The sequence below is a fragment of the Artemia franciscana genome, unplaced genomic scaffold, assembly GCF_032884065.1.
Source record: "Artemia franciscana unplaced genomic scaffold, ASM3288406v1 PGA_scaffold_138, whole genome shotgun sequence".
Lineage (NCBI taxonomy): Eukaryota > Metazoa > Arthropoda > Branchiopoda > Anostraca > Artemiidae > Artemia > Artemia franciscana.
This window is the reverse complement of record NW_027062629.1, coordinates 150519-170583: the sequence shown is the minus strand read 5'-3', so window position 1 is coordinate 170583 and position 20065 is coordinate 150519. Positions and strand designations below refer to the sequence as shown.

Sequence of the window (20065 nt, the reverse complement as noted above, 5' to 3'; positions counted from 1 at the left end):
TCTTTTCCATAGTTTGATTTAATTGGAAATTATGAAAAAGGTTCAGAATAGAGAATCCACACCAGATTATTTGAAACGAGTTAGGCGACGGATATTTGCGATGGTTGCTGCAGCTGCTTTTCTTTCTTCTTTATCATATGAAGAACCACACCATCGCATTCGGCGTATCAGAGAATCCTATAGCAAAAATTCCAAGCTCCTATCTACAAAAATGTGGAATTTCGTATTTTTTTGCCAGAAGACAAATCGCGGGTGCGTGTTTATTTGTTTGTTTGTTTTTTTTTTCCAGGGATCATCGTAACGACCAAGTGGTCCTAGAATGTCGCAAGAGGGCTCATTCTAACGGAAATGAAAAGCTCTAGTGCCCTTTTTAAGTGACTAAAAAAACTGGAGGGCACCTAGGCCCCCTCACACGCTCATTTTTTCTCCAAAGTCAACGGATTAACATTTTGAGATAGCCATTTTGTTCCGCATAGTCAAAAACCATAATAACTATGTCTTTGGGAATGACTTACTTCCCCCCAGTCCCTGGGGGAGGGGCTGCAAGTTACAAACTTCGACCAGTGTTTACATATAAACACGGTTTGGAAAATATGGTTATGATTCAATAATAATCAAACTTAAAAATTACTTAGTTCGACTCTATTAGATCTGAAATCGTTTAAAAACTTAGAATTTCATTATTTCAAAATCATAAGTTTTTCAGGTCATCCTTAATTTGGAATAAATTGTTTTGCTTGTAAGAAATTCCTTAGAGACTTCTAAGTAAAAGCCTACTCTTGCAATAAAGAGTATATTGTAAAAAAAAAAACATTGAGAAAACTTTTTTTTTCCCAGGGATCATCGTAACGACCAAGTGGTCCTAGAATATCGCAAGAGGGCTCATTCTAACGGAAAAGAAAAGCTCTAGTGCCCTTTTTAAGTGACTAAAAAAACTGGAGGGCACCTAGGCCCCCTCACACGCTCATTTTTTCTCCAAAGTCAACGGATTAACATTTTGAGATAGCCATTTTGTTCCGCATAGTCAAAAACCATAATAACTATGTCTTTGGGAATGACTTACTTCCCCCCAGTCCCTGGGGGAGGGGCTGCAAGTTACAAACTTCGACCAGTGTTTACATATAAACACGGTTTGGAAAATATGGTTATGATTCAATAATAATCAAACTTAAAAATTACTTAGTTCGACTCTATTAGATCTGAAATCGTTTAAAAACTTAGAATTTCATTATTTCAAAATCATAAGTTTTTCAGGTCATCCTTAATTTGGAATAAATTGTTTTGCTTGTAAGAAATTCCTTAGAGACTTCTAAGTAAAAGCCTACTCTTGCAATAAAGAGTATATTGTAAAAAAAAAACATTGATAAATTCTTTTCCATAGTTTGATTTAATTGGAAATTATGAAAAAGGTTCAGAATAGAGAATCCACACCAGATTATTTGAAACGAGTTAGGCGACGGATATTTGCGATGGTTGCTGCAGCTGCTTTTCTTTCTTCTTTATCATATGAAGAAGTCATTAATATAAGAACCTGAAAAGAAATGCTTATAATTTTAAATATTTTAGAATTCAAAATAATTCTTCAGGATAATTAGAAAAACTGTGAAATATAATTTAGTCTTTGTAACTCTAAATATAATTATTTTTTGTTCAAGTAAATGTAAAATAATACTATTCGGTCTGCTATAGAATAGAAAATATTACTAAAATATAATATATGGAGAAAAGCATAGTATTTCTCAAATAAAAATTAACATAGACAAAAATTAATATGACTAATCACATAAAACTTAAAAATGAGATAAATTACTGTGGATGAGCCGAAGAATCCTGAAACAAAAAGAGGCACAAATGAACATAAATGAATACAAATGAAGTAGAAAGGATCAAACTTCTAACGAACACCAACTACCACCAATAAAGGTGAGGTTTCTACCCCTTCAGGCCTCGAAAGGCTATAGCATTATTTGTGCTTTGCTGAGGACAGTTTTTTAAAGCTGGATTGAACAGCGAAAACAAAAAGGAGGGATTAAAGGTCTGAGATAATGATAAGCAAAAATGAAGCACAAAAATAATTACTTGAACTACAAAAGAAAATGGTGTACAATGAAAACTACGGTTAGAAGACAAATCGTCTGAAGTAATGATAAACGAAAATAAATCACAGCGAGAAATACACTGAATTACAAACATAATGGGTCCACATCGAAAACTGCGGATAGAAGACAAATCAGTCCTACAATGAAATCAAGGAACGTGTTATTTTGGTGTCTGTGAAGGATAAACAGGAAGGATGAATTGAATTCACAACAGAATTTCCTTATTCAACTCAAATCACATTTGCCACCCTGTGACTTAAACATAAAGGACAACACGATAATTCTAATAACACATAATTTAGATTTTACAGAGGGTATATGCAAAAGAAATGTAGGTTGCTACAGAATCAAACAGTTCGTGGTAACGAACTGTAGTAAGGAGCGACCCGGCTCAATAGTAAACGAAACTCTAAAAAACGGAATTTTGATGCTAAGATATACATCAAAAGAATCGGGTTTCATGCTGATTTTAAATATATAAGTTTCATCAAATTTAGTCTTTGTCATCAAAAGTTACGAGCCTAAGAAAATTTGCCTTATTTTGGAAAATAGGGGGGAACAGCCCCTAAAAGTCATAGAATCTTAACGAAAATCACACCATCGCATTCGGCGTATCAGAGAATCCTATAGCAAAAATTTCAAGCTCCTATCTACAAAAATGTGGAATTTCGTATTTTTTGCCAGAAGACAAATCGCAGGTGCGTGTTTATTTGTTTGTTTGTTTTTTTTTTCCCAGGGATCATCGTAACGACCAAGTGGTCCTAGAATGTCGCAAGAGGGCTCATTCTAACGGAAATGAAAAGCTCTAGTGCCCTTTTTAAGTGACTAAAAAAACTGGAGGGCACCTAGGCCCCCTCACACGCTCATTTTTTCTCCAAAGTCAACGGATTAACATTTTGAGATAGCCATTTTGTTCCGCATAGTCAAAAACCATAATAACTATGTCTTTGGGAATGACTCACTTCCCCCCAGTCCCTGGGGGAGGGGCTGCAAGTTACAAACTTCGACCAGTGTTTACATATAATAATGGTTTTTGGGAAGTGTACAGACGTTTTCAGGTTTTTTTTTTGGTTTTGGGGGTGGGGTTGAGGGGAGGGGGCTATGTGGGAGGATCTTTCCCTGGAAAAATATGTCATGGGGGAACAGAAATTCAATGAAAACGGCGCAGGATTTTCTAAAATTACTATAAAAAAAAAAACAATGAAAAAATAAACATGGAAAAGTTTTTTCAATTGAAAGTAAGGAGTAGCATCGAAACTTAAAACGAACAAAGATTATTACGCATATGAGGGGTTCTAAAAATACTTTGGCATAAAGAGCAAGGTATTTAGGAGGAGATAAATACCTCGCTCTTTACGCTATAGTATTTTTAGTAATTTCAACTATTTATTCTACGGCCTTTCAGATTCAGGGGCCATTCTTAAAGAATTGGGACAAAACTTACGATTTAGTTTAAAGAGCGGGGTATTAACGGGGGTACAAACCTTCTCATATACATAATCTATATATATATATATATATAAATAAGTTGTCTGTGGATGTGTCTGTCAGGTGACGTCCTGTTTGTGTGTTGACTGACGTCATGAAGTTAGTTGTCGTCATTTTTTTATGACGATGACGTCATTAAAGATATTTAAGACATGCGTTAACGTAAAATCTATTAATGTTTAACTTTAAAATGACTGATGAACTTACAATGGCAACAGCCGAGGAAGATGCTCAAAGAGTCTATGCCAAAAAACTTGCTGCTGATAGAGAAAGTCAGAAAAGAAAGCGTGCCGACGAATCAAAAGAACAGCAAGGAAACAGGCTTGAGGCTGATAGAGAAAGAAAGAACAGAAAGCGTGCCGAGGAGCTACCAGAGCAACGCGAAAGCACACTTGCTGCTAAAAGAGAAAGTGAAAAAAGAAGGCGTGCCAAGGAACTACCAGAACACCATGAAACCAGACTTGCTGCTAAAAGAGAAAGTGAAAAAAGAAGGCGTGCCGAGGAATCACAAGAACAGCAAGAAATCAGGCTTGCTGCTGATAGAGAAAGTAAGAAAAGAAAGCGTGCCGAGGAATCAGAGCAACCTGAAAGTTATCGCCTGGCATTCAGGTACAGCCCAGTCGATGATTATAGCTTGAGTAGATGTGTTCAAATCGGGACTATGTCTAAAATTTGTTCCTATTGCAAGGCCTTGAAATTCAATGGTGAAACAATGGAAATGTGTTGCGCCTCAGGAAAAGTTAAACTTCCTCTATTGGCTGCACCACCAGAGCCATTGAAGACTTTCCTTACTGGAACTACGTCAGAATCTAAGCGTTTTTTGTCACAAATCAGAAAATATAACTCATGTTTCCAAATGACGTCGTTTGGAGCCCAAATCGAAAATCCAGATCAATTTATGTCTACTTTCAAAGTAAAAGGGCAAATTTATCATAGAGCACCCTTCTACCATTCTCAGGCGAGAATCATAAATTTTTATAATTGTACTTCATCAGTGATAGAAATTCTGAATTGAATGCACGTTGCGACATTTCTCCCAACGTTGAAAGGACAATCGTTTCCCAATTGCAACATCTTTTCCACGAAAATAATAATTTAGTGCGTCTGTTCAAAACAGCCATCGATTTGATGCCTACTGATACGCATAAAATTGTTATTTCCGCTGACAAAACGCCTCCTGGCCAACATGTGCGTAGATACAATGCTCCAACTATCGACAAAGTGGCAATCATTATGGTCGGTGATCAGTTTTTACCTCGAGATATTATTCTTCATAAGCGAAACGCTCAGTTGTTAAGAATTGCTGAAACTCATCGATGCTACGATGCCATACAATATCCTATCATTTTTTGGGATGGAGCCGACGGCTATCACTTTAATATTAAATTTATGAATCCAGCCACTAACAAAGAAATGAATAAGAAATGCAGTGCAATGCATTATTATTCCTATAGACTAATGATTCGGCAGGATGAAGAAAATTATATTTTAAAATGCCGTGAATTGTTTCACCAATTCGTCGTTGATATGTATGCTAAAATTGAATCAGAACGTTTGCTATATATCCGCCTGAATCAGACCAAGCTCCGCTCTGAACAATACATTCATTTGCGAGATGCAGTTATAAATGACGGTAATACCACAAACGTTGGGAGATTAACAATTTTACCTTCGTCATATGCTGGCAGTCCCCGTCATATGAATGAATATGCTCAAGATGCTATTGCGTATGTTCGTCTCTATGGTCGTCCAGATTTATTTATTACATTTACATGTAATCAATCTTGGGACGAGATACTGCAGCTTTTAATTCAAGGACAATCGGCGGTTCATAGACATGACATTACGGCCCGTGTCTTCCGGCAAAAGTTGAAATCACTGATAAACTACATAGTAAATCTTGAAGTGTTTGGGTCAGTGCGATGCTGGATGTACTCAGTGGAATGGCAAAAACGAGGTTTGCCACACGCACATATACTAATCTGGCTACATAAAAAAATTACTTCGAACGAAATTGAGGATGTGATTTCTGCTGAAATACCTGATGAAAATGTCGATAAGGGGTTACATGATATTATTGTAAAAAATATGATACATGGACCTTGAGGTGCACTGAACGAAAATTCACCATGCATGCCCAAAGGAAGGTGCACAAAGCAATATCCTCGACTTTTAGTATCCAACACAATTACTGGCAATAATGGTTACCCACAATATAGAAGAAGATCTACTGAAGATGGCGGTAAAACAGCAATAATAAAGAAGCGTAACGGTACCACCATCGAAGTAGATAGAGGGTGAGGCTGTTCTTATTCCTCGCATTCCCATGATTCCAACGGATCTGCCTTTTCAATTTAAAATATTGCAATTCCCAATTCGATTAGCATTTGCAATCACCATTAACAAAGCTCAAGGTCAATCATTAGAAAAATGTGGTATAGATCTTAATACTGATTGTTTTTCCCATGGACAATTGTACGTTGCATGTTCGAGGGTCGATAAACCTGACAATCTATTTATATGCAGCGACAATCGGACAGCGAAGAATGTTGTATATTCGCAAGTTTTACGCAGTTAATTTGTATTGTATCTACCTATCTATCTATCTATATAAAAACGAGTTGTGTGTATGCATGTTTGTTTGTTTGTAAAAAGAGCGTTTGCATATGACGTCATTATTAGTACATACGGCTTTGTATATGCACAGACAATGGGAAAGCCAAGAATGTTGTATATTCGCAATTTTTACGTAGTTTGAAACACATATATAAATCTATCTATATTCACAGGTGGGACACAGGGACACAACTACAATGGCGCGTAACTAATACGGCGCGTAACGACTTACGCGCGCGGGGGGGGCTTGGGGGGCGCGAAGCACCCCACCAACTAGGTGTTGGGGTGGCACGAAGCGCCACACCAACAAAATTTAAGAATATAAAAGTTTGTTACATAAGTTAATTCTTAAGTTACGTATATTTTTTTACTAATAATTACATTCGTTAAAAATTAAAATTTATAGTTGCCTTTTTATGTAACCGAAAAATTGTAGGGCAAATAGGCCTCCTTCCCCACCCCTTATTTCTAAACTAAGAGAAAGCTATTTAGCCAAAAAAAGAATTGATATGCAAATTTCATTTTAATAATCTATGTGCGGAGAGCCAAAATCAAACATGCATTATTTCAAAAACGTTCAGAAATTAAATAAAAAAAAACAAGTTTTTTTTAACTGAAAGTAAGGAGCGACATTAAAACTTAAAACGAACAGAAATTACCCCGTATATGAAATGGGTTATCCCCTTCGCAATCCCTCGCTCTTTACGCTAAAGTTTGACTCTTTGCGACAATTCTACTTTTTAAAACAATTAAAAACGTTAGCCTAAAGAGCGAGAGATTGAGAAGGGGACAACCCATTTCATTTACGGGGTAATTTTTGTTCGTTTTAAGTTTTAATGTCACTCCTTACTTTCGGTTAAATAAACTTATTTTTTCTATTTAATTACATAAATTAAACAAAAAATATATTTACTGGGGAAAAGCTGAGAAAGATTTTCTTTCGATATCTATGATGTCATGCGAAATTATAGAAGATAATGAATGAGCCCGAAAAGGCATAAGAAAACATCTGAGTCTATGTTAAACTAAAAAGAAAGAACAATACGCGGTAAGAAGAGGTGTGACATCAAGCATCGCAGCGAACCACAAATGAAAATGATGGAACGCAAAATCTGTAGTTAGAAGAAAAAAGACAGAGAGGTTCACATTGAATCGTAAAAATTGTTCATATCAATCACGTCATATTTGTATGCATTTAAGGATCAACTTACTTCACTTTTTCTCAGGGGTGGTTGTATTGTTTTTGGTATCAATGAGCATACCAAAGTTTACAAGATGGGTCGAAACAGCTAAAGGGGAAAGCAGAGAGCAAGCAATAGTACGAATTAGATTGCTAACGAACATGTTACAAAACAAAACCTGTGACTAGAAGCTAGAAAAGAAGTTTTTTTCTGCATTATGACGTCAGGTAAAATTATATAAGACGACGAATGAATCTGAACAGCTAAAGCAAAAGGCATCGGCAAAAATGTGAGGGGATTACGAACGAAAGTGAAGCATCATATGAATCACATTGAATTGCAAATAAAATGTTGCACAGTGAAATCAGTTGTTTCAAAACTAAGTAAAATTACCGTGGAATGAAGGAACAGGATACTTTACATCTACTCCTTTAAGCTAGCAATAAATGTGGATATAAATCCAATCTACTCTCTTTGTGTGAGCAGTAATGGCGCATAAATATGTATTTTTTCTTAAAATATAGCTCTATGATTTTTTCTTCAAATGTTGACACAAATGATCTAGAAATAATGATCTATGACCTAAAAAATGATCTAGATAGATAGAACTTTGGTAAACTTCGTTTAAAGCCTTATTTTCTGAAAAAACTTTTTCACATATATGACGTCACATTCATATGAATTTAATAAGCAACTTACTTCATTTTTTCTTAGGGGTGGTCACATCATTTTTGGTTATCGATGACGCATGTGAAATTATACGAGGTGACGAACGATTCCAAACAGCTAAAGCAAAAAGCACGGAATAAGCGAAAGCGAGATTCAAATTGACATGTAAAGAATTTACGTTTATCGCTCCATGTTGAGCTATTTCCATACAATTATCTTCCGTGACGGAGAGCTGGGCTAGAGCTAGCACACATCCTCTTTGAATCTTTCTATTTCTGGACCAGAGATAACGAATCAGGTGCTTAATTCCTTTGCATTTGCCATAGCAGGATGCAGCACCAGTTGATGAGCTACATATGGCAACCGCTTCAGCCACTGCATGCTGCAATTTAGGTTTTTTCTGAAAGATAAAACTGAGCTATGGAGAAGGTTAATATTAAAGTGCCTCCAGTAAATAGTTCTGAGGGAGGTATTGACGAGGGGACGCACCCCCTCATATACGTAATAATTACTGTTCGTTTTAAGTTTTAATGTTGCTCCTTGCTTTTAGTTGAAAAAACTTGTTTTATTTATTTTTATTGTTTTTTTACTTATATGAGGGGGTGCGCCGCTTCGTCAATACCTCGCTCTTTGCGTTAAAGTTCGAATTTTGTTCCAATTCTTAAGGAATGACCTCTATATCAAAAGGCCGCGTAATTAGAATAAATAGCTCTTTTTAAAGTACTAAGAAAACTTTATCGTAAAGAGCAAGGTATTGACGAGGGCTGCACACCCTTTTATACGTAATAATTTCGGTTCGTTTTAATTTTTGATATTGCTCCTTAATTTCACTTGAAAAAATTAGTCCTTTTTTAATTACGTATATGAGGAGGTGCACCCCCCCCCCGTCAATGCCTCGCGCTTTACGCAAATGTTGGGATTCTGTTCACTTTCTTTAAGAATGACCCCAGAATTATAAAGGCCGTTTAAATAGAACAAATAGCTTTTTTGAAAGTACTAACAAAAACTTTAGCGTAAAGAGCGAGGTATTGACGAGGAGGCGCACCCCATCATTTACTTAATAGTTTCTGTTCATTTTAAGCTTTAATGTTGCTCCTTAGTCTCATATGAAAAAAATTTTTTATAATTATTTCATTTCAGTTCGTTTTTAACTAATATTGGAAATCTGGCGCCCTCTTCATGAAGAATACTCCTCCTCCCCCATGAAAAATTCCTCCATTGAAAGATTCTCTCCTCCCTCCTCCCTACGCTCCCCCCCACCAGAAAAAAACCTGAAAATAACTTTATGCTTCCCAATAACCAATAGCATATGTAAACCATAGGCAAAGTTCATATCTTGCAGCCTTTCCCCCACTAAATTTTTTGACTATGCTGAACAAAATGGCTATCTCAAAATTTATATCCGGTGGCTTTGGGATATATGAGCGTTGGAGGGGGTTTAGTTGTCCTCCAATTTTTTTGGTCACTTAAAAAGGGCGTTGTAACTCCCGTTCGAATGAGCCCTTCGGCAACATTCTAGGACCACTCGGTCAATACGATCACCCCTGGGAAAAAGAAAACGGATCCGTGACCTTCCTTCTGGCAAAAAAATTAATAATTCCACAATTTTCAAGATAGGAGCTTGAAACCTCTACAGCAGGGTTTTCTGATACGCTGAATCTGATGGTGTGATTTTCATTAAGATACTATGATTGTCAGGAGATGATTCCCCTTAATTAAAAACAAGGCAATTTTTTCAGGCTCGTAACTTCTGATGAGTAGGACTAACCTTTATGAAACGTAAATTTTTAAAATCAACATAAAAATAAATTCCTTTGATGTTTCTATTGGTATCGACATTCAGTTTTTTAGAGTTTTGGTCACTATTGAGCCGGGTCGCTACTTACTTACAGTTTGTTATCACGAACTGTTTGATATGATCGCAAAACCCTAAGAGCCCTAATCCCTTGCAGAGGTTGGATTGAATCCTGGAATTCCCAAGACACAGCTAATACACTAGTTTTTAGTCCCCCCCTCCCTGATTTCTGTTGAAATATCAATCCCCATTCTGGTAAGTATTTAGATTATAAGATTCTATCCTCACTATTCCCTTGGGTATTTTTTAGACGACTTTTTTTTAGACGAGAAACTTTTGTATAGAACATACTTCATAAGATTTCAGCTTAATATAGAAAATACTTTGAGTTTTTTTTCTTCCAGGGGCAATTAAAGACTCTTAATTGAATAAAACAGCTGAGTAAATCGTAAGCTATGTATATCTGTTGGTAAATCCAAATTAAAATGTTAAATTAAACCTATTAGAATTATAATAATCTTTGAAAATATTTACCAACCGTTTTAGTCAGTCTTGCAAGCTTCACAATTACACTATGATCTATAAGTATGTCAAGAGCAGCTTGGTCTTTCGCAAGCTGACTAATAGCTCTGGTGCAGCTTAAAACAACAGATGGCACTGTATGATCCAAGAGTATAACAAGTTTTTCCAGGCCCCCTGCCAAGAAGTGAGATGAACGAGTCACTGACTGAAAGAAAACATAATATCAGATTAAATTGCTCATATAATTTGATCATATATGCCTATTGGGGTCTATAAAATTTTTTTAGTTGAGCTATCCCTCTCACAAGGGACGAGTCTTTTACTTTTCCTCAACTTTACCTTGGCTTAAATCGCTATCAAATTTGATTTGTGCCTTGTCGAAAGACCAGGCCTTTCCTTATACATTTGAAAATGAGGCTAAATATTATAAACTTATGCTAGAAAACTGTCATGACTCAAGGTCTGAAAGAATTCCCTCGTGAATGTACCTGCTCTTAGTCATGTTTCGGTAAAACACTCTTTCTTATAGCCAACTATCTTTTCTCATAGCAAAATATCTCTTCTTATAGCAACAATAGCCACAACGAGTTGTTATTTAGAACCAAATAGTAGCATGAAATCATATTGAGCTAATATGTACAAAAGAGGACAACAAATTCCCCTTTGGTATAGACTACGTGGCCAAAATGATCAATTGTTTAATGGTGTAATATATTTAATGCTTTATGGCTCTCAAGTAGGAGAATAATTTTCTATATCGCTGAGCTACTGAATAGCTTTGGAGTACTCAAAGCATACTTTATTATTTATACTATCATATTTCTTTTCTCATACTAACCAAACCATAAACAAGGCCACTCTAAGCTTAGTGGCATCGGTGGCTAGATTAAACTCATCCCCCTGGTCAGAAATATTTTCTGTGAAATAGGAAATGATTAATGTAATCAGTTTTTTTTAATCTTGTTCACCGCCCATCATTCACTACACCAGAGGCAGCTTCCCACTAATTAAGTGGCCCTTGCAATAAAGTGTATAAAGTTTTTTAAGAACAGTATAAGTAGCACGACTTCATTCAATATATCTACTGATATTGTCTCCTTTAAATTTATCATCTAGGGTGATAAAAATATTAGCAGTATATGATTTGGGTTTTACGAGAAGATTATAAGAAATTACTGTAATATATTAAATTGTCTAAGCGGCTAGTGCTAACTTTCTCCCATTAGCGAGTACTGGGGCTGGATTTTATTTTTTTTGACATCTAGAAATTTCTGGCTAATGATAAAAGTGACTATTTCAAAACTGACTATGACTAATCTCCAAAATCCGTTAGTGTCAGAGAATAATGAAATCAAGACCCATCCTTAGCTTGTCGGCTGTCCGCATAAATTGAAAATATGTGTAGCCTTTGGTTGCAGGATAAGGGTAATCTAATTTTTCAATTAATGGGAACAACAATGCATCACCCTTTGTTTTCCAAAGCAGAAACCATGTGCTTAAGTATTCAAATTTGTTTTGATAGATTTATCACTATAGCTAATTAAGATTCATGCAAATTATTTCTTCATAAGGCTCTGAGAGAATGCCCTTGTTTAGTTTTTTTTTACTAAAAGCAAAAAGCTATGGTACTATACGTTTTGGAAGTCTTTATTTTGACGATTTTTCCATAAAACCTTGTACTTTCCATAAAATTCTTCAAGTTTTGGTCTTAAAAAATTTACAAACAGTAACAAAATTTGTTTACATGTATTTTTGTTATTTTTGTGCAACTCAGACAATTTTTTGGGGGGGTTGGGTGGCATGGGATTCAAATCAGGTGTCCTCTTCCTCTCTGGATGCGGTCCTGAGCACAATCATCGATATTTTTTAGGAAACAGATGTGATTCTAGATCCCTTGTATCCCTCTATCCCTGGCCATGGAGCCTTTCGAGGGGGAATAAGTGTATTGTGATGTAATTTTGAATTGTATTTTGTATTGTCTTGTATTTAATAATAATAAACGTCTCTCTCTCTCTCCAAAAATAATTCTCATTTGAAATTGATTTGAATTTATTGAAAAATGACAAAACAAGAAATATGTCACTGAATACCAAGATCAAAAGGAAATTACAAACAAAAATAACAGATCCTTCTAAATAGTCTCCCCCGTAAGGCTCTAAGGCCAGGAAAAAACAGGAGAGAAGCAAGACTAAAAAAAAATAAAACAAACACATTAATCAAACATTTTTTAAATCATGAAATCACATCACCAAACCAAACAATACCCCTCTCCCAAAAAAAGAAAAAAACGAACTCAAGCTAGGGAAGGGAGTAAGACATGATTCCATCTACACAAATAAAGTGCAGAACCAATTTGGAGACATCAACTCATCGGAGAACCGGGAAAAAATTAATTATTTGCAAGAAAATCTCTAACATACTTTTTGAAGATACCAAACAAGTGGCAGCCCCGTGCAGACTCCGGAAGTGTTCCAAATCATGTTACAAGCTATCAGAGGGTTAAAGTCAGACCGTATTGACGGAGTATAAGGTATCTGTAAGCTATTGGAAGTGCGGAATTAATAAGTCGATTGTTCAGAAATAAAAAAAAATATATTATTGCATAGGGCAGCAGGAAGCTGGTCATGTAACCTCAAAAAACTAAAAGAAGCACAAGACGAAAAATAGAGAGATCTCAAGTCAAGCAAGGGTTTAAGTAGGGAACAGTTAGCATATTGTATAAGAGTCCTTGCTTTATTATATTATTTTGAAAATAGCTTCAGTGATGAGGAAAAAGTTAACATCCAAATCATAGAACAGTATGAAACATAAGGCTGAACTAGGGTGTTGATTAGGAGTCTAAGAATTGACCCTGAAAAATGTGTTTCAATTTTTTAAGAATCCCAAGGCTTCTGAAGACTTTCATTTTAATGTGGTCAATATGAGGTTTGAAGGAGAGATTTTCATCAAGCAAGATGCCCAGGAATCAAATGTAACAATCCTTAGGCCTATTAAGAGAACCATAAACTTCATTTAAACCAAAATAAGCCCTTGAAACTCTTAAGAGAATAAGAAAACAAGACTTTCTAACATTTAAGGTAAGATGATTAACATCAAACAACTGAGTTACTCTTTCAAAAAGGACAATTATGTTTGATAGGAGATCAGACTCAGTTCTACCGGCTATGCAAAGAGTACTGTCATCCACAAAAGCTATTAGTGTATTAGAGAGAGACGAACTCTTGTTACAATTAGTGACGGACGCAAGTTGACAAAGACGACAGCAAGTGCTAGGTTTTAAAATTTTAACTGCATTTATGAAGTCATTAAAATAAATTAAAGAGTATAATCCCAATCACAGATCCTTGTGGAACACCATACTCTATTTCAGACGGGTTGGAGAAGCGAGGATCGACCAAGATAACTCGACCAAATAAATATAATACAGTAAGAAAATGTACTCCCTCGTATTCCAATATGGGATTGTTTTCAAAGAAGAATCTTATGTGTTATTGAATTAAATGCTTTTTGTACATCAAGAAAAAGAGAAGTATGTATCAGACCAGAGTCATGAGATGTATGGTAATTATTCAAAAGATTCGCATATGCATTCTCAATTGAGTGCTTTGCTCTAAAACCAAACTGAGTATCATTAGAAAAAAGTCTAGAATTCAGAAAATCAAGAAGTCGAGAGCGTAGTTTTAAAAAAAAAATTAACTAAACACTAATATGAGAGAAATAGGACGATAACTAGCAGGGAAATTCCTTGAACCACCTTTGAAAGGTATAATACCACGAGCACGCTTTAAAGCACCACAGATTAACAAGTCTCGTAAGAGCAGAAACGGTGACAGGATTAATGAACTTGACAGCCTGATACGGTCTGTGCCAGAAAATGAAGAACCCTTCAAACCATTAAAAATCCTGGCTATTTCAACTTCATAAATAGCCACCAAAGTTATTGATTTCAGACAAGGAGCTCCAGGATAAAACCTAAAATAATTTATAAAAGAAGAAGGACTTACAGAAGAGGCTGTAGTTTTCCCGATATCAGCAAAGTAAGAAGTAAGTGCGTCCTGCATTTTCATCTCACCCTCTATGATTTTACCATCAATCAAAACACTTGAAGGGGCAGAAGGGGGACGAGAACATGGTGTGACAACAGAATCGATTACTCGCCATGTTTTCCTAATGTCTTTACCGCACGCAGAGAATTTACTATAGTAAAATGACGCTTTGGCCCTCTGGCAAAGGAGTAGAAAAACGTATATTAGGAGTATACATTTTTGGTTCTTGGTAAAGACTGGGGCGCGGAGCAAATCGAAAGAATATATCTCCCCTATTTTATTTCTTATATATACTATTGGCATCTATTCCCTTAGCGTAACAATTTCATCAGTTAGTTATGACCCTGTCTATATTGAGACATTTAAGTTTAATCTACGTTACATAATTGATTTTCCTGAGGAAGAAAAGAAGTAACAGGCACCACTTATAGATATTTTAAAATTTCTTGGGTACTTAAACAAATCGAAAAAGGTAAAACAAGCCCAAACAGAAGAAGCAAAAATATAATCACAATTGAAAGCAAAGTCGAACAGTAGGATAACTAACTCTAAGTAAGGAGCAGCTCGGCCAAATAGTGACCAAAACTTTATTTTTTTTTTGTAAAACAATAGATACATTAAAAAAATTGGCTTTTATCTCAATTCCAAAAATAAAAAATTCATTAAATTTGATGTTACCCCTCAAAGCTACAAGCCTGAGGAAATTTGTGTGATTTTCAAAAAAGGAGATAACCAGCCCCTACAAGTCAAAGAATCTTAGTTTTGTTTTGTTTTTTCCTGGGATGATCATGTCGAACCAATGGCCCTGAAAGATGGAGACAAAGCTGACTCGAATGTAAGTTAAAAGTTCTAGTTCTCATATTAAGTAAACAATAAGAAAGAAGCGCATCATTTCCCAAAGTCCCTAATTTCATGCTTCGTTTTCCCTAAAGTCATGTGATCAAAATTTTGCGATAGCCATTTTATTCAGCATTTTTTAAAGGTCTAATAACTATGCCTGTTAGGATAACATAACTCCCTCCCACAGCCTCTGGTGTAGTTATGAAATTTGCCCTTTGTTTACATACAGTATTTTTTTACAGGGATGTATACAGACATTTTTCAGAGGGTGGGGGATTTCCGCACGGTTAGGAGATTTTACATGGAGAGTATTTTCCATAGGGAGGAGAATTTTTGGGGGTGAAGTTCTCAAGAAAAATTTTACACTGGGTAATTTACCAATATTCTTATACAAACTTTTTGTTTTTATCTAACTATCACCTTGATTGCTCAATTTTACATATGGAGATGTTCCAGGGAAATTACCTGAGGGAATCTTCAAGCGGGGTTGGAATTATCGGGGTATTTCTCCACAGGGTAGACATTTGCCGTGAGAAAAATTATCCACTGAATAGTTTTCCACAAGAAAAATATTTTGTCAGCGGTTTTCCCGGAAAAATTTTCCATGAAGAGGAGGATATCCGTCATGATTTGAAAAACGATTAGAAATTAAATAAGAAACAAGTCTTTTTTTTAATGAAAGTAGATTAAGGAGAATTTTCCAGACGGAATTGTCTGCAGGAAATCGTCTGAGGGAATCTTTCAGCAACGATGGAATGCTCCAGGGGGAAATCTCTGGTTCGGGGATTTTATGCGCAAGAAATTTCTCTTGAGGAAATTTTTCTTAAGAGGGGAATCTCCATAGAGAGGTGGTGGATTTCCATTCATTATTGGAAAAAAAAATCAGAAATTAAATAAAAAAACAAGGTTGGTGAATTGAAAGTAAGGATCACCTTTACTACTCAAAACAGATAAAAACTGTTCCGTACATAAAGGGGGTTCACCCTCGTGAATACCTCATTCTTTGCGTTAAACTTTTACTTTTTGTCCCAATTCTCTAAGAGTTACTCTTGAAACACAAGTGTCATTTCATTAGAATAAGAAGCCTTTTTTAGGTACTAAAAACTTTGATTCCGAAGAGTGAAGAATTGAGGAGGGAGTACCACCCTCAGATACGGAATAATTACTATTTGTTTTAAGTTTTAATATCGCTCCCTACATTCAATTGAACTAATTTTGTTATAGTTATTCGAACTTAAGCATGACTGGTCCTTGTACCCCAATTACGTGTTTCATTAATGAAAACGAAAATTTTAGGCATAAATTATAAAAGATAGAATAACAGTAGAGTAAAAAAAAAGAATAAAATAGAGTAAAATTGGAATTATCGAAGAGAGAAAAACATGGAATAACAGCTTATTGAAATAACAGTTTTCCAATTTATAATATAAATCTGCTGAAAAACGCCAAGACCAAGTGTTATTTGACAATAGTTGGATAAAAAGCAGTGTTGAAACAACTATTTCAAATCAATTTTGAACCGCTTCAATAGCAAAAGTGTGACGCATAAATTAGGAAAAAAACACACATCATTGGTGCAACCATAATGGGACTTTGGGATTAATCCAAAGTAAGGTTAAATAACCATACCTCTGAGACCATGCTTATTTTTGCAATTGCACCAACTGCCGCAGCTATTACTTCCGGTTCTTCGTGATTCAAAAGAGACCATAAAAATTTGGCTGCTTCCTCATGTTCCACTATTTCCACATTAGCCTTATCATCTATAGAGTTAGATACCTAAAAGTAAAGAGACTTTAACTCATTGATAGGGACAATTTGAAATAGATTGATAGGATATATATTTGATGTTATATAGATTTATATATGCTATATATGATGTATAGTATAGTTATATACATAATATAGATTTATATTTCATATAGATTTGGTATAATTGATAGGTTCACATTGATGTTGGTACAAGCTTCAAATGCTATCACTATCAAAAACCCACCATAGCTCCAAACCAGCTTAGGCCACCTGGTCGAACCGTCGATACTAATAACTTTAAGTCAGTTCAGGCCTACAGGATTTTATCCTGTTTTGTTCGTGGACTAGACAGAAAAATTTATGGCTCGTTGTCAATCTATGCAAGTAATAATACCCCTCACCGATTTTAAGAGATTTTAAAACAAAGCCTCGCAAAGCAATGTTATCCAGATCTTCTAAAAATGTATTTAAAGAGTTAGATCACTTTTTTTTTCTTTTTTTTAGTTAAAATTACTTCCAGTTTCGTATGGAATCTAAAAATTCGTAAGTTTTTCAAAGTTATTAAAGTCAACTTTTCATCAGTTTTCAATATCCCTAGATATTTTGAAGACATCTATTTTCTAGGATTTGGGATTTTATTGCAATCATAGATCTTGTAATGCAAAAGGTACTGTTGCTCATAAATGAACCTTGTTTAAACCCGCAGTCAGCAGAGTTTATTGCAACTTTAGGGTTACTGTTGATTTGAGACCACAATATCTTGTATATTTATTTTATTATTTAAGTAATTATTTATCCCCCTTTGTATGGATCATTTTGATGGACTTCGTCTTAAGGAGCACAGGAAAGGCAATTGGAGACCATGGAATCAAATGGGGAGGAAGAACGCTCCTGGACTTAGATTATGCTGATGATTTAAGCATATTAGATGAAAGTGTGAGCAAAATGAATGAATTTTTAGAGGTTTTACGAGTTCAGGGTGCTAAAATAGGCTTGAAAATTAATGTTAAGAAGACTAAGTCACTAAGGTTAGGAATAAGTGAAGATGAACAGGTGACCTTAGGTAACGAAAAGATTGATCAGGTTGGGAGCTTCAGTTACCTTGGTAGTATTATTAGTAAAGATGGTGGGAGCAGTGAAGATGTTAAAAGTAGAATAGCTAAAGCTCAGGGTGTTTTTCACAGTTAAAAAAAGATTGGAAGAATAGAAAGATAAGCCTACAAACCAAGATTAGAATATTGGAAGCTACAGTGATGACAGTGGTCAAATATGGCTCTGAAGCATGGACACTCCGAAAAGCAGATGAAAATTTACTAGATGTTTTCCAGAGAAATTGCCTACGGATTGTTCTGGGTACCCGGCTGACTGACCGTATTTCAAACAGTAAGTTGTACGAAAAGTGTGGTTCAATCCCGCTTTCTGGGGCTATAATGAAAGAAAGGTTGAGATGGCTAGGCCACGTTCTACGGATGAAGGATGACAGATTACCGAAGATTGTCCTTTTTGGCCAACCGTCTGGGGCTACACGGAAAGCAGGTCGTCCTTGTCTGGGTTGGGAGGATGTCATAAATAAGGATTTAAAGGAAATGGGAACTTCCTGGGAGGGTGTAAAGAGGGAGGCTTTAAATAGATTAGGTTGGAGGAGGAGCGTGCGTAGCTGTGTTGGCCTCAGGCGGCTTGGTGCTGCAGTGAGTTATTAGTAGTAGTAGTAATTATTTTTCGGTATATGGTCTCACCTTCCAACTCCTTACACCTTGTATTTGTTGTTATTATTATTTTTTTAGCAGTATCTTTTATTGAGCTACTGACTGAAATTGTTTGTGGTTTTCTGAAAATAAATTATTATTTCAAATAAAAAATAAAAAAGAATTGATTTCAATGACTTATTGAATAAAAACAATTATTGTGTTTTACTTGGCGCGACTTTTACGTTACAGTTAGATTTTAGCAAAAAACAGAAAAACAATCTTGCACCGCTGTAATATCTTTAAAACTAAAAAACAGATTTTTAGTAAATCCCCATTGAGTACACACGGAAATAACGTTCCATGCTTAAAATGAAGAATTGCAGCCCATTGAGCTTTGTAGCATTATAAGAAAATAGTAATTGCAATAGTTTACAACAAGCACTTCAATACTTTACAATTCAATAACTGCAATTAATTACTAAAAGCAAAAAATGACGAGAATTAATTGTAACAAGAGCCACTATGCGTCGAAAAATAGTTCGGTGAATAAATTACATGCATTTTATAACGAAGAAAGTATTTCAGAATGATCTAAAGTTAGAAAATACGTAGTTTCACCAAGTAATATTAAAATTTAATGGAAATACTTTTAATTTCCCCCTATTCATTATTTCCTTAAAAAGCTTTTACTATGTTTTTCTGCATATCATCCAAAGCATGAATTTAAATTTCAAAGGATGTGATTTTTCTACTTAATAAGAGGTAGCCTTAATGTCTACTTCTCATTATAATATAATAACATAATATAAAGTATAAGAAGTTGATAGATAGAAATGAACTCATGAATATTTCAGTATTCGAAATACTTTTCTAAGAGCTTTTTTCACTGTTGCTTTATACATAATTTTCTACCTATTTCAGAATAGAAACCTACACAATGATGGTAAACAGACATTTACTATTTACTGTCATGCGTTGCTACTAGAATGACCATTAGGCATACTTCTAACAATTGGCCAGAAATTTTCAAGAGAATTCTGCTTGTAATTTCTCAAAATGTGAAATTGCTTTGGATTTGACAGTTAGAAATAAAATAACAATGTAAAGTCACGAATAATTCTACTATTACAAACAACTCACTGCAACGCTAAGACTGCTCCTCCATTCCATTCTATCCAAAGCCTATCTCTTTAATCCCTCTTTAAATCATCCCAAGAAGTTCCCATTTCCCTTAAATCCATCCTTGCAACCTCTTCCCATCCCGAATGGGGACGAACCTCTTTCCCTTTGGCTGTAGATAGTTTGTCGAAAAGGACGATATTTGGTAATATGTTATCCTTCATCTGCCAAGCCTATCCTAGCCATTTCT

General features: G+C 35.2%; 1 protein-coding gene across 2 annotated transcripts in view; it reads right to left on the bottom strand.

The window, feature by feature from the left end:
- Positions 1–1368: 1368 nt before the first annotated feature.
- LOC136041316 (outer dynein arm-docking complex subunit 2-like) overlaps positions 1369–20065 on the bottom strand; it is a 46606-nt gene continuing 27909 nt past the window's right edge. Inside the window, exons 8-11 of one of the 2 annotated variants that reach the window (XM_065725941.1) lie at positions 16886–17035; positions 10387–10575; positions 8084–8453; positions 1369–1531 (exon numbers count right to left, since the gene is read on the bottom strand). In XM_065725941.1, the coding sequence (XP_065582013.1) occupies positions 8085–8453; positions 10387–10575; positions 16886–17035 (708 nt within the window). In that variant the 3' untranslated portion in view covers positions 1369–1531; position 8084. The remainder of the gene's footprint in view (positions 1532–8083; positions 8454–10386; positions 10576–16885; positions 17036–20065) is intronic. The other variant, XM_065725943.1, reaches the window with a different exon arrangement.